This window comes from Hydra vulgaris, chromosome 12 (genome assembly GCF_038396675.1).
Source record: "Hydra vulgaris chromosome 12, alternate assembly HydraT2T_AEP".
NCBI classification, from domain to species: Eukaryota; Metazoa; Cnidaria; class Hydrozoa; order Anthoathecata; family Hydridae; genus Hydra; species Hydra vulgaris.
Window position 1 is genome coordinate 1700936 of NC_088931.1, and position 16456 is coordinate 1717391.

The window sequence follows — 16456 nt, forward strand, 5'->3', positions numbered from 1 at the left end:
GTTTATAATTTTTAATGTTATCTCTCAAGTGTTAGTTGCAACTCTTTTACACATCAATTTTGTTTCTCCATGTTTCTATTGGGTTATTTTTTGTTTTTATTGATAAGTTTCAATAGAACATCATGTATTAACTTAGACAGGGTATTGCGTCACTGTTAAAATATTTTCAGTTTTTTTTTTCTATACTTGAAGTCTTTTTAATAACTTAATTTAGTTTTCATACATTCTCTAACACGACAACATTTAAAAATTTTTTAGATATCCAACATCCGTATTTGAAAGTGAATCATCGGAATCAGGTAAATTTAAGTGATAAATTTACAGCTTTTTTTAAATATTGTTTATATATATATATATATATATATATATATTTTTTTTTTTTTCAATTTTCAGACCTATAATGCATTTGCTTAAATTTAAAAAATTAAAATAACTTAAAATTTTTACACTGAAAATACGACGCATTCATATCCACATTTTGCCATAAAACATTTGGTTACTAAAAGACAGAACTATTTCAAAATGTTTGCAACGAAATGACAACTTTTTCAACGAACAAAATAATGATCAAGTAACAGAGACCAGACCAGAGAGCTTAATGAACAGTATTACTTTGTAACAAACAAGCTAAATATATCTCATGCTTTTTATCGTAGGCGAAGAAAGTCATCCTCTGACACCCTGAGATCAATTAAAAAATCAAAAACTTGATAGGCTATTCAGTTGACACAAATTGTCAGCATAGCTGTCTCTGGCTAAAATGATATCCCGTGTGCAAACATTTTGAAGCTAGAACAATAATACATATACCTGCGTGATGCATGTTCATTCTCTTTGTTTGTAACTTTACTGCATGCCACTGGATTTTCATGCCACTGGATTTTTTTAAACCTTTTATTTAATTTGTTTCGTCTTGTAAAAGTTATTTTTAAAGCATATACCCATTATAGTATTAATAGTAGATCGAACGGAGATAATTTCATTTTAGCCAGGGTCACAAAGGGAAGAAAAACGAAGCGCTGTGCTATGGATATTTATAATACTGTTTGGTTGAGTGATTTTGAATCATCAATGAAGTCATTTGGAAGCCGGTCTGGTTTTTCGTCGTTAAACCAAAGTCAAATATCTTTCAGTGAAAATAGTGGCAAAATTGTTCACTCAACTCCAAAAAGTAATTTATCGAAAGCATCAAAATGTCTTAGTGAAGATGAAAGTTGTTCCAACAGTAGAGTTTCATCAAAAATGAGATTACATAGAACACTTAGCTTACCTGAATCAGATTTACCTCATATTAATGGAGAGGACTTGCAAGAGCGTTTTACAAGACTACAACTGGAACAAGAAAACCGTGAGTTACGCTTCTTAACTAGACAGTTGCAAGAAGCATTAGAAAAATTGGAAGAAAGACTCATGATTGATATAAAATTACGAGAATCTGAAAAGAAACCTTGTCCAAAGTGCTCTTCAACCAAACCCAATGTTTCCTCAGAAGTAATTGTGAAACCACTTGACGTTAACTCTCCTGATAGTCTTGAAGAATCTAGTTGTAAAAACAAAATTATTGATTTTAATAATGACACAACCAATCCGAAAGAATTTCTTAAGATAAAGGATAAAAATGAAAGTGGTTATAGTACATTTATTAATGAAAGTTTAAGTGGAAGTATTAATGACGATGATTCACTAAAAACAAATAGCGAGGAAAGTTTCACACGAAAAGGTTATCATTACATGGAATATAGTGAGGATTGTACATCTGAAGAAGAAAGACAATTCTATAAATCACGTCTTGCTCGAAAGAGAAAACAACAATATGATAATAGCGTGTGTTGTATTACTCAATAAAAATATAAATTATTTCTTATTAGACAATATTATAATAAGTAACTTTTAAAATAAACTTTAAACGTAGTTATTAAAGATATGTATATAAAACATTTAACATAGTAGCATCTAATATAAATAAAATAAACTATAAAAATAAAAATAAAAGTAACAAATAAAAATAAAAATTTTAAGATAAAAATAGTTAAAAATTTTAAATCTTTTCAAAATTACGCATTAAGGAGTTTTTTTTTTTTTTTTTTAGTTTTTAGTTTCTGTTATTTGTTAATGTATTTCATATTATTTCTCTGTTCGGAGAAATTTAAGTATTTTTAATTGTAGCACATAAAACATGTTGTTATTCAGATTGTTTTATAATGATTTTTAATATAATTTTTTTTTATATATAATTGTTTAAAAAAGATCCTTAGGCAGTAAGTACTTTTACAAAACAAGACTTTATGACTCAAAATTTTTACAAAAGAAGACGTTATGACTTCATTATATTTTTAGATTAATAAGATTTTAGATAAAATACCATGTTTTCACTTGTATATCCTTTTAACCTTTCATTTTTGTTTTCCTATATATATATATATATATATATATATATATATATATATATATATATATATATATATATATATATATATATATATATATATATATATGTATATATATATATATGTATGTATGTATGTATGTATGTATGTATATATTATAAATATATATATATATTATATATATATATATATATATATATATATATATATATATATTAGGGTGCATCCAACGCCCCATACATTCAAAAATTGATCTGTCCCTATTCTTAAAACTTTCTATTGGTTCTCACAAGACACCCTGTTAAATTTTTTCAAAATTGAATGAGATTTAGGGGGGCCACCTCAAGTCTGAAACTTGCAACAAGACCCTAAACAGAAGGAAAAAAAGTTTTTCAAAAGTATGTCATGTTGGGTCTCAAAAGAAGCGAAACTTTATAAAAATTTCAAAAATAGTTATCATTTTTTTTGTTAAAAATACCTTGAAAATTTTTTTTGACAAAAACATGAAAAAAAAGGTTTTTTTTAATTTTTTGTTAAAAAATAATAATTTTTATGCAATAAAACTTAAAATAATAATTCTTGTGTAAAATTTTGTTATTTTTGAAATTTTTATAAAGTTTCGCTTCTTTTGAGACCCAACATGACATACTTTTGAAAAACTTTTTTTCCTTCTGTTTAGGGTCTTGTTGCAAGTTTCAGACTTGAGGTGGCCCCCCTAAATCTCATTCAATTTTGAAAAAATTTAACAGGGTGTCTTGTGAGAACCAATAGAAAGTTTTAAGAATAGGGACAGATCAATTTTTGAATGTATGGGGCGTTGGATGCACCCTAATATATATATATATACATGTATATATATGTGTGTGTATGTATATATATGTATATGTGTATATATATATATGCTTGCAACATTCTTGAAGACTTGAATAGATGATATATTTGTGTGTGTTTATAAGGACACGATTTCTTAATATTTATGATAATTCCTAAAATGTACGCTTTAATTTTTCAGAAAAAGAAGAAAAATTGAGATTAATGAAAAAATATATTGCTGCCCTAACCCAAAACCTTAGTGGGCAGTTACGGCAATCCCTTGCATGTTCTACCTAGATCAAACAAGCTAAATATATCTCATGTCAGTCAGTGTATGCTCACTGAGCCCCCTCAGCTACCTATTTTAGTATGACATCATCAATGTGTGTGTAATGCTGCATTCTTATATATATATATATATATATATATATATATATATATATATATATATATATATATATATATATATATATATATATATATTAATATATATATATATATTATATATATATATATATATATATTATATATATATATACATACATACATACATACATATAAATCTAGTAGCGAAAATGTCGCCCCTAATTCATTTAAAATCCATTAATTAAAATCCATTTTAAAAATCCGTTTTTCTTTTTTTTACTGCAAGGCAGAAAAAAGTTATTTGGGCCCCGTCTTCAAGAATGTGACAAATAAATCAATTTTTTTATTATACTATTCAATTAAAATCTATCAATAAATTTTAATTGGATAGTATAATAAAAAGCTTTAAACCCATTTCTCTAATACTTAGAGATTTTCAAAAAAATCATGTAATTATATTTATTTTGACATATGGTTGATAACAGAATTGATTTTAAAAGTAAATAAGTTCTTAATAGAGCTCACATCCTTTCCATTTTACATGTGCACATTTTTATTTCTTGAATTGTAAGAATTCTTCCATTAATTTGACACCTTGTTTAACAATAATGTTTGTCCCTAGAATGATTATAGCACTCTCTTCTTTTCTTCATTATTTTGTGAAGTCTTTTAAAGCAGGTGTGCATTTGATTTCATGCAATGCATTAAGCATATAGTCGTATGATTTATGATTGAAAAGGAAGGTTGCTGCAGTTGGTATAATAAAGTATGCAGGAGGACTGATTTATGACTAACAAAGTGAAACCATATTTTAAAAATAAATTTAGTATATTTAGATGACATTCTAACTGTCGTGGTCTAGTAAATTTTTACAATTATACCATTAAATTTTCCTGTTTTCACTATGTTCTGCTGTTTTGTTTATATAAAATAGTATAACTAGTTTAATTCTTGTAACTCCAACTCCTTTAATTCGAAAGATCATTTAAGCCGAACAAATTCTTTGGTGCCTGAAATGATTACTTTTATTTGATTACATTTTTAATTTGATTGAATTTCCTTTCAAATTAGTTGAACAGTTATCGCGTTAGTTGTATTCATATCTAAAATATTTTTAACAACAGACCATACTATTTACTTGGTTTTTTAAGAAATTTATCGTGTTTTTATAAAAGTTTTTTAATATTTTCTTTTAACAAGAATACTTGAAAAAAGTTTTTTCCATAACTTACTTGTTTAAGCAACAACCCAAATATACTCCCTCTTTTCCGCATTATTCAATTGATACCAGGGATTTATAGCGTCTAATATTAAAAAAAGTTTTCAACTTAAGGTAGATCCAATCTTGACCTTTTCAAATTGGAAATAAATTTTAGTTCATTCTCTCGAACATCAATATTGGTTTGACATTAGTTCATACTTTTGAACATCAACATTGGTATAACATTAGTTGATATTTTGAAACATAAACATTGGTTTGAATTTAGATACAGGAAAGATGTCTTTTATCAACGTTTATCAACAACAGTATGACGATCAACAATAGTATGACATACGAGATATATGAAACACAAATAAACCTAAATGCAAGGATTTTTATTTTTTTTATGCTTAGTTTTAAAGTAATAAATAAATAAGAACGATATTAAATCTAAAATTACTTAAAAAGATTTATTAAAAACATTTTTTAAACAATGCATGGTTTCTATGACATTCTGTCAGTTTCTTATGTTTCTAAACTATTAAAATTGTGACAAAAACATAAAGAATTCTCATATGAATATTTTAGATTATGGTCTCTTAAGTAAAAGAGAACTTTTTGTAAATTTATATTGAAAAAATATTGGTAAGATTAAAAAAATTTGAATCAATTAAAAAAGCAAGTATTACGGATAAATAATCGCTTTGTTTCTAATAAATAACTTTTTGAAAATATAGTAAAAGTAACATTGCGACGATTAACAGACAGTTGTTGTTCTCAACCAACAAAAGTTTTTAATATTACTTAAAAAATGCAGAAATGTATCTAATGTTATATCTACCTATTACTTCATCTAAACTATGGAGAAATACCTCAAAAACTTTGGGAAAAGTCACAGATAATTGTTAAAATTATAAAAAATAATTGTTGAGAATTTTGCCAGTATAGACAAATATTCCAAAGTTTAACAGAGGAATGCAATACTTCATACTTTTTAAAAAAAACAAAAAACAGTTTCAAACATGCTGTAATGTATAACTTGATGCTTGTAGGGTACATTTTCTTTAAGTTTGAACTTTATAAGACATCAATTAAAATTAATTTTAAATGATATTTAAAAAATTAAAGTATAGCTAAAAATTATATTTAAAATAAGTTTAAAGTATGCTAAAAAAAAATCTTAGTAAAAAACGGTGGTAGAAAGTATAAGGAGTATGTTATGCTATAGGAGGTACGTTATTTAGAGGGTTTAACGATCAAACTTTGCGAGCGCACTTATGAATTGTCAGAGCTCCTAAGTTTATTTTACATAAGAAGGAAATAACTAACGAATTTAAAAGTTTTTTGTCCATGTCTTAATAGAAAATAATTATCTTTTCAACATAATTAATGTGAGTTCTGGAAAACAAGTATTTCGCAATTAATTTAGTTCAATTTTGTAAGGCCAACTAAAATGTTTTTTTTTTTTGTTTTCTTTTATTTATGAATATATCTACAATAATGTTTCAGCTGAACTAAGATTAAACGTCAAATAATGAAACCAATATTTAGTTAATTAAACGTTAAATAATGAAATAATTGTTTAGTTAATTTAAATATAAATTTCTTTATAAATAATATGCAATGTTAATACAAATTGCTGCCGTTTAATAAAAATAGTTAATTAAAGGCTAAATAATGAAGCGGTTGTTTAGTTGATTAAAAACAATTAATTTTTTATTTAATGATTACGCTAAACTAAGATTAAACAATTATTTTTTGCAAGCTTTTACATATATTACATTTCTAACCAGTTTAAAAACTTGTGGAAAATAATCATACTGATTCTCATTTATAGAGCACAAAGTTGACATACGACCGATTAGATTCAAAAAATTAAGGATATTTTGGTTTATTTAAACCAGAGTTTTAAGTCAGAGTTTTTATTTTAAGTGTAATTTCAATTAGCCAAACTCTATTTTTTACAATGCTACAAGAAATTAGTTTTGAATCTGGTCTCTAAACTTTTTTCTCTTTTTTTTTTAACATCTTCGCTTCCAACAAAGCAGCAATCTACCACTTTTAGAGTTGGAAGTTACTGGAAGAGATAAGGTGAAAATGATAAAGCAAGATAACGATTAATAGACGACTAAAATGATCGCAAAGGAAAACAAGACGAAGGGAGCGAATTCCATAGAACTAAACGAGGAAAAAAACTAGAACAATAAGAATTTTTGGAGCACTTAGGAACAGTCACAGTAAAAGGATAAGACTTAATAGAATGACGAGCAACACGAGAATAAATTTTAGTAGATGGCACTAAAGATGCTTGCTCTTTAGAGCAGCGCCCATTAAAGTATTTATAAATAAGAGAACGAGAAGCAATATTACGACGGTGTGATAATGGCTGAAGGTTGACTGCAAGTACAGTTCCAAGTATGTTTACAATGCGTTTTTGCACCTTGTCTAAAAGAGAAAGAGCATCATTAAAAGATCCACCCCGGATATGGGAACAGTATTTCATACAAGGACGGATTTGAGATTTATTGAGATAAAGAATGGAATCCGGAGTAAGAAAATGGCGAACATGATAAAGAAATGCAACCTTAGCAGATGCTAATTTTGCAATGGATTTGATATATGGTTTCCAAGTAAGATTGGAAGTAAGAGTTAATCCTAGAAGACAAAGAGTAGATGACTTTTCGAGTACGTTAACGTTCATAAATATAGGAAGATCTAGATTGTTGCGATAACGATTAGCCGTGAGAATTTTAGGGAGATCATTAATGTAAAAATAAAAAATATTGGGCTAAGGATATAACCTTGAGGAACCCCTGAAGTTACAAGAAATAAAGAAGAGTGCTGTCCATTGAGGACAACTTTTATACTACGATTACATACATTCAAAATCAAAGGTGCTGTTTACTTTTTAAGGCTTGTTTCTTAAACGAGATTAGAAGAAAACGATACTTATTGCATCTAAAAATTTTAAATATCTTGTATTTGAATATTATAGTTATTTCTACATTTTTTCACCACATTTCTAATTTCACTTTTTAAAAGTAAAGATGAATTTTTGATAATACTTCAGACTGAAATGAAATGTAATTTTAGAATTAATTTGAAGTAAAAGTTGTGTAAATAAACCGTTTGTTAACAAAAGTTGAGCGAATCGACAGATGCTGCAGATTAGAAATGGTGCTATTTGTAATTGATGAAGCTAAGCGAGTCAAAATATAAACATTTTTTATCTCGTTTAAAAACGCAACATTAGACTACAGAGAGCTCCTGAAGTTTTTTCTATTGTTTGTATGAATAAAATTATAAAGTTTTGATATTTTTAAGATATCACCGATCAAAAAAATTATTTTGCTAACCAGAATACACAAAAAGTTATTAGATTTGTCATTAGATTACTGTCATTCAATCATATTTTTAATAATCTGATGATAGAAAAACCGAAAAACAATTATATTAAGAGAATAATCCTTTATTATTGAATATCTTTTGTTTGTATACCTTTAGCATCTTTGCGTTTTTGTTTTTTTTAATTTTTTTTTTATTAGCTTTTCGCTACATTCAAAAATGCAGCTTTTGAAATTGCGTAGCCTAGTACGCAATACATTGTTATAAAGTTTGCGTACATTGTTATAAAGTTTTTTTAGATAACACTGATTTTAAAAATCGGTATTTTTATCACTGAAAATTGACACATTTAGGTTAGATTTAGAAAATTGCGCTGTTTCTAAAAAAGTTTTATTATTAATAGGGTCCAAATATGTTTTTATTTAATAATCCCTAAAACTATTTCGTTCATTTCTTACTTGAACGATCTAACCGTAGTTTATAGGCTTAATTCTATAACGATTTATCTTATTACGTAAACGGTTATCCATTAACAAAAATTATTGATATAAACAAAAAAAATTCCAAACACATAAAAGATTTTTCCAATTAAGTATGTAAACAAAAATTACCATTTAAATATTTCATTATTAAAAAGAAAGTCTTCTACTACCGATAAATTGGTATTTCATTGCGGTTGAAGCCACGTTACTAAAAAGTTTTCAACGCTATTGAAAATTAAACACTTTTCAAATGTAATTTTAAATTGTTTGTTAAATTTTTTTTTTAATTTAGATTTTTGAAAGTTGTTAATTTTCGCTTTTAATTGCGTTTCAGAAAACATTCTAGCTAACGTTCTTGCATTTCAGAAAACATTCTAACATTCTTTTATTAAATTGTGAAGATAGTGATTTTAAAAAAGTTATCTTTTCAACAAATAACAATTCGCGTTTATTTGCGTTTCACAAAACATTCTAGTGCATTTTTAATAAATTGCGAAGATCGCGATTTAAAAAAAAAATACTAAATAAGCCATTCGCTATTTTTCTGCTGAGCTTTAGTTTATAAAAATAAAAACAAGTTTACAAATTGCGTTTAGTACGCCAAGATAAAAAGAAAGGTTTTTTGCAGCGTTTTGAATCGTCTTCGTTTTGCTGAATGAATTTTTCTGGCAGGTGCAAAGGATTTTTTTTTTTTCATAAATAATTGAGTTTTTACAAGATGTTAAAAAAATCGAGAAACGAAGTATCACTTCGTTTAAATAAACATAAAAAAATTATTTTGGTAGCATGGTGATTTTTGCTACGATTTATGAATATTTTGAACAAGAAAAAAAATATACTGGCAAAGCATAACCTGTGGGGTGGTTTCACATCATGGCTTTAATCACTCTGGATTGTTACGATGTGGACGATGCAAAAGTCGTCATTAAAATTAAAAATTCTCGTAATAAGTCTTCTCTTATTCTTTTTTTTTTTTTTAATCCTATAATTAAAGGAATTAATGATTCATTTGTTTATAGTTAATTTTAAAATGCGCGAGGACGAAGGTAAGTAAAAAAATGCTGTTAAAATAAATTCGCAAATAAGTATTATTTTGATGTATACATGTTGCTTTTTTTTTATTTAACATTTAGAGACCGAGTATGAGTTAAACTCAATGTTTGGAATAAAACGAGACAAACAGTCTGTGCACTCTTCGTACAAAATTGGACGCATTATTGGAGATGGAAACTTTGCCGTTGTTCGTGAATGTAGAGACAGGTGATGATATTTAACAATTATCTAACAAAAATATCAAATTTATAATTATTTTTTTTTTTAAGGCAATTCGTTTTTATTTTTTTATTTTACAAAGATTTCAAAATAATTTTTTTATTTTAGAAAAACGCAGCGATCATATGCTCTCAAAGTAATTAACAAAGCAAAAGTAAAAGGAAAGGTCTGTGACTTGTGAAGGGTTCTAGATGTTGTTGTTTAATAGTCTTATTATTTTTTGAATTTTTAATTTATTAGGAACACATGATAGAAAATGAAATATTAATTCTTCGAAAAATCAGTCATCCAAACATTGTGAAACTTTTTGACGAATACGAAACAGCTAAAGAAATATTTCTCGTTATGGAGCTTGTCACAGTTTGTTTGTTTTTTTTCCTCATATTTGCTTTGATTTTTATTAAATTTCCTGAAAATGTTTTTATATTTAAAGTTATTTTTATTTTTATTTCGCATATTATATATAAATCTTTTTATTTTTTAGGGTGGAGATTTGTTTGATGCAATTGTTGCTAACACCCGTTTTTCTGAGCCTGATTCAGCTCTAATGATTTGTGATCTGGCAATGGCTGTCAGGTACTTACATGAAAAGAGCATCATTCACAGGGACATTAAACCAGAAAACTTACTTGTAAACCATTACTCAGTTTTATTTGTATATAACTGTAAAATGAAGTCTTGAGAGATTACTGAGACCTGTATTGTGTTAGGTTGTATGTCGATCAGATGGAAGAAAATCAATCAAACTAGCCGATTTTGGTCTTTCTGTAGAAGTAGATTCTCCCATGTATTTAGTGTGTGGAACACCTACATATGTGGCTCCAGAAATTCTTGATGAATCAGGGTTTGTTTTTTAAAATATGTGTTCAATAAATAATTGTATATAATGTAATATATAAATATTCATTTAGGAAATGTTTCGAACTTAATTTAAAAATTTTGTTTTTTAGATATGGATTAAAAGTTGATTGTTGGGCAATAGGAGTTATTTTGTATATACTCTTGTGTGGATTTCCACCTTTTAGAAGGTATGTTTGCACTTTTAAAAAGGTATATTTACACCTTTTAAAAGGTATGTTTACACTTTTATAGGGATTCCTACCTTTCAAATGGTTTAAATTTAATTAGACAATAATATAAAACATGTTTAAATATATGATAGTTCATACTTTTATGGTAACTCTCATTAAAAAAATATACTTTCTAAAAATTTTTAAAAACGTCGTAAAATTTGTCTATTTTTGTAATTTTTTACATTACATAATTTATTTTTTGCTCTTAGTGCAAATCATGACCAAGAAGAACTTTTTGAGAAAATATTAGGAGGAGAATTTGAGTACTTATCGCCTTTCTGGGATGATATTAGTGATGGACCAAGAGTAAAATATTTTTACTATAGTAGTAATAAGTAACAATTAAAAAATGGGTAAATTAAAAATTACTGTAAGAATCTGAACGAAAATATGAACAAAACATGAATTAGAATGATTTAATTATTTAGGACCTAATTGATCGTTTGTTGGTAGTAGATGCAAGTGAGCGTTATGAGTCATATGAAGTTTTAGAACATTTTTGGATCAAGGTAGGTGTCTTCTGGTAGGTGTCTTTTTAGTGCAGAAACTTTTTTCAGGGTTTTTGCAGGATTTTGCTTGAAATTATTTTTCGGTTTTTTAGAAATGGACCAGACCTTCTGAAAAGTTACATTGTGAAATGTCGGTAGCTGAAGAATCTAACAAGATTAATCGTCAAAGACTTAGAGGGATTGCATTAGCAATTCAAGTGGTAATTTCTTTACTTCATCATGTAAGAAATAAACGAATTTTAAATGAATCATTAAAAAATACATCACATGACATGGTAAAGGTTACTCATAAACCATTGCAATCTATAAGTCGAATTCCCTTACCTAAACCTTCATGTGGTTACCATATTGCTAACATCCGCAGAAATTTAGCGGTTTCAAATAATACTGATATTAAGTCAACTGTTGCGCCTGACTGCTCTTTTAAAAAAGGTCATTTTAAAAGAGAAGAAGTGATTAGCACTTCTAATCTGAAAAATCGTTCTACAAAATTGCAATGTTCTGCAAAATCACCAATTAAAAAATCCACCAATCCAATCCATCCAATAGGAACTGTTGGAATGACTTCTAATCAAACTTCAGCAAAAAAAGATATTTCAAATAAAGCAGTTAAGCGCAGACCTGTTTCTTTAATCAACATTAATCATTTGTCTAACGATAATTCGAAACCTGTGGAAACTATTGAAAACAAAGAAAAACGTAAGTTTACCTCTGATTTAATAGTGGTACAGAGTAGTAGTCGTGCCCGTCCTATCAGCATGATTGTCAGTTCAAAAGACCTTAGTAAGTTGACTGCTGACATAGGTGATTTGCATATAATTGCAGGTGGGTGCGTGGGTGAAAGAGGTGGTTTCACGGATAAAGTAAAGCCGAATTCGTCAAATAAAAAACTCACTTCTGAAAAAGGTAATATTCAAAAGGCTCCTCCAAAACCTACGCAACGACCTGTAAGTTTATTGATTAAAGAAATGAAAAAGCCAAGAGTTGCTGGACCTGAATCTTTATCTAGTAATGGTTCAATGTCGTTATCAGACATACGTCGTTCATCTTTAAATACTCCTCCAGTTGACGCAACAAACCGACAAAATTCTTTAACAAAAGGTACTATTAATTCTGTCAATTCTAAGTCAGCTAGCTCATTGAAGAGTATCAGATCTTTATCATCTCCTAAAAATTCTTTTATATCAAATGTTCCTTATTCAACCATTGCACAGAAACGTGCAAGCTTTCCTTTATCTGAAAAGCGAGAAACAATTATTGTCTCAAACAAGAATAAGTCAGAGGTTTGCAAGTCAGGCATTCAAATAACTACCCGAACGAATAAAATTCAAAATATAAAGTTTCCAGACGGAAAGATTGTTGATAAAGAAACTAAAACAACAACAACCGTTTCGATACCTGAACACAAATTAGCGCCTCGGGGTCCAAATTTATTAAAGAAAGTTGAAAATCTTGCACGAGAAATAGAAAATTTTTCGAATGACAATCCATTAGATTTACATTCTGAATATCTTCCTTCCAATAGTAGCAGTGATGACGAAGAAATAGAATGCAACATTCAAGAATATACAGACCGCTTCAGTGAAACTGAATACTTATCAGTTGCAAATGTAAACGAAGATACGTAATCAGTTGCCAATAAACGACGATACGTAATAGAATAATTAAATTTATTAAATATGTAAAATATGTTTTTAAGTTGTAATTAAAAATAGAAATCGCCACAAACAGGTAATTTTTGTTGCAAATTATACTTGGTTGTAAATCAGTTTACGTCATGGCTATATTTTTTATGATAAAATATAAATACTGCTTGTGGTGGCGATTAAGCCTTTCATTAGTTTTATAATTTTTTTTTTTAATTGGATCAAAACCTTTCTCATTTAACATCATTATCGTCTTTGACACTTGTCATCAATTGTTGAATAATCATTTGATTCTGTTGATAAGATTTTAAAAATTCCAAAAGAATAGGTAATATAACGTGGTCATTTTTAATATATATTTGATTAATATTGATAAAGTTGTTTAAGACATGTTAAACGATTAAACAATACAACGGTTTAACTAAACGATCAAGTTCTTTCATTTATACAGAATTTGCAAAAGAATCAACCTTGCATTTCATCTACAATATTCTCTTCGGCCGATAAATTATCTTGCTCTGAAACTGCATTGATGGTTGACGAAAACTCTTATAGAAATCAAAAAAATGTAACAGAAGACGTAGGTGTATTCTTCAGTGACGGAGAAGATGATTTTATTAATTTTTTAAAAGATAGCCACAGTAATTATCGTAGCGCTCCTTCAATTTCATAAACTTTTTCGCTTTTTTTTTATTCATTTCTTTTATGAATTCACGCTTCTCTTTTTTGATCTAAAAATTGAGGAGACTTTTTTACATCAGATTTTTGAATGCTTTTTTTTTTTAAGCGCGGTTTTATAAAATGGCTTTTGTAACAATAGATTAATTTATGACAAATGGCATATTGCCTTATAGTAATTTATATACATAATATATATTTTTGGTATTCTAAATTATTAGATTTTGACAACTTTATTTCGTTAACTTTACAGATATTTAATAAAACATTCAGTTATAAGCATTTAATTAGTTTTAATGATTTTTCTTAATATGTTGAACGGAGTTTCAGTTTTGCTTAACAAAATTGCATTTAAAAAAAAAAAGAATAACCTGCTTGGTTAAAAAGAATAATATGCTTGAACATATATATTACAAAAAGAGATCATTTTTTTAAAATAACACTTCGCACACCAATTGTAAATAAATTTACACGCATACACAAATACACCATGGTGCATCATTTTCTCATTTTCAAAAAATAAATATCAATATTCGGTTTCAAGATTGCAATAACAAAGTTTTTTTAAATTTGAAAAAACTATTTTAATTACTAGCATTTGATAAACCAAGTTTACTAACTACTTGGGGCAAGTTTACTTCGTAAATAAAACTCTCTCAACCGTTTATTTATCGTTTATTTATTTAACCCTCCTCCCTTCCTCGCTCTTTCTTTCTTTGGAAGGGGAGAAGTTAATTAAAAAGGGGTACTTAAATAGGACGTGGTAGTTAAGCAATTTTTACTAAATTAACAAGAATTTAAAAACGACAGAAAATTTAAAAATATTTATAAAAATACTTATCTCATAATAAAATATCGAATTACAGTCATGTTTACTTAAATTAAAATACTTATTGAATAAAGAACAAAAAAAAAAAAAAAAAAAGGACTGCAATCCTCATAACAAAATTTAACCTTAACAAACAATAAAACATCAATGTTGGCTCAAAAATTTAATTTATTTTTCTAAAGATTCTAAGAAAAATAATAGGTAATCGCATCACAGAAACGTCAATAAATTGATAATCAACAAAATAAAATAAGGTTTGAAATGATAGCATTAAATGTATATTTAATTACATTAATTTAGAACTTCTTAAAACTTTTTTTATTTTAATAAATAAATGTAAAAATAGTAATAAACAATTTTATGATAAAGTATTGGTATAACTCTTTAAGTGCAGTCAATACCTTATATAAAAGTAAAAAATAAAATATAAGCTCAATAAAAACAAAAGTGCTTAAAAAAACCATAAATAAAGCTTACACAAGCAAAATATAAACGATTTAAAAAATCAGATATAATATAATCTTTTTGGTTTCGCTCACTTTTATTTGTCTTGGGATTTAGTTAACGACATAAAAGACCACATAACTTAAGTTATTAAGTTCTTCTTAGTAAGAGCAAGCACCAGAGAAGGAAAGCCAGTACCTAAAAAAAATCATCTTAAACTACAAAAGCACTATTTTACATATTATTTTTTATATTCGGGTTTTAGAAAATAAGGAATAAAAAAAAGAGTAAATAATCAGCTAATATAACAGCCTACAAACACTGAAAGTCATTTTTTAGCTCAACGCCCTTGTTCTACACATTAGCAACTATATTGAGTAGATTAAAATTTGATCATTACAATCAAATGTTACTAGTCATTCAGCAATTATTCAGGCGCGGATACCGCATTTTTTGATGTTTGAGATACATAACTTCCAGACATGTAGCAAACTTCAAAAATTTTATGTTTATACTTACATCAAATAAGGAGGCTTCGCAAAAACATGCAATGATTGGAATCTAGGAATAAAAAAAGCCCTAAAATTTCAGCTATACCTGCTCCAAACGTGAGAGCAACAAGTTGATAAAATATTTTTTGTACTATTTTCAACAAAGCCTTATAAAATTTACACCCCCTCAAATTGAGGGGGTTCAACTTTTATAAGGTATTAATGCTCCCCTTTGTTAATAAACTTTTGTTAAAGAGAGAGGAGACAGACTGTTTCTAAGGTCAAAAAAAAGTTACAATAAATTATTATAATCATAACTAAAGTTATTGCTTTTAATAACAATGACAAAAACAATATATTAGCACAAAATAGCTATAGCACAATTAACCATTAAAAAAAAGGCTTTTTAATATTATCACTAAAGAAAATTATTTTTACCTTAATAGTTTAGAACTCCAGTTTCTTTATTACTGTTAAATAATGATTAACACAGTAAATTTCATATCATATAAATTTACTAAATTAAAACCATGTTTCAACAGTAAGCAAACTAATATAGCAATGACAACTAAAAAAAAAAAAATACAATTATGTTTGAACTTTAAAAAAAAAAAAAAAATCATTTAGTTTTAGGTTAATTATAATCAGTTATATAACAAGATAATAAAATTTGATTCGTACTAATTTTAGAACTAAAGTATATATAACAAATCTGATAATACTCTAATTAATGATACTCATAAAAACTAACATTAAAAAAGTTATAATAATTATAAACTTATCTTGTTATCGTAAACTTATCGTGTTATCGTAAACTTATCTTGTTGTCGTAGAATATCTGAAAGTAATGAGAAATAAAAGGTTTGATTATAATAAAAAGTACGAAGGTTGAACTTTAATTAAAATATAAATAATAGCAC

The 16456-nt window shown here is 26.9% G+C and overlaps 1 protein-coding gene across 2 annotated transcripts in view; it reads left to right on the forward strand.

Annotated features, from left to right (window-relative positions):
• The window catches only part of LOC100201258 (serine/threonine-protein kinase DCLK2), a 30441-nt gene extending 16387 nt beyond the window's left edge, over positions 1 to 14054 (forward strand). Inside the window, exons 7-17 of one of the 2 annotated variants that reach the window (XM_065811201.1) lie at positions 259 to 299; positions 9728 to 9854; positions 9975 to 10032; positions 10107 to 10226; positions 10351 to 10497; positions 10577 to 10710; positions 10817 to 10894; positions 11149 to 11245; positions 11368 to 11448; positions 11541 to 11648; positions 13546 to 14054. In XM_065811201.1, coding sequence (XP_065667273.1) covers positions 259 to 299; positions 9728 to 9854; positions 9975 to 10032; positions 10107 to 10226; positions 10351 to 10497; positions 10577 to 10710; positions 10817 to 10894; positions 11149 to 11245; positions 11368 to 11448; positions 11541 to 11648; positions 13546 to 13767 — 1213 coding nt within the window. In that variant the 3' untranslated portion in view covers positions 13768 to 14054. Of the gene's footprint in view, positions 1 to 258; positions 300 to 9727; positions 9855 to 9974; positions 10033 to 10106; positions 10227 to 10350; positions 10498 to 10576; positions 10711 to 10816; positions 10895 to 11148; positions 11246 to 11367; positions 11449 to 11540; positions 13177 to 13545 lie in introns of those variants that run through there. The other variant, XM_065811200.1, reaches the window with a different exon arrangement.
• The last annotated feature ends 2402 nt before the right edge of the window (positions 14055 to 16456 follow it).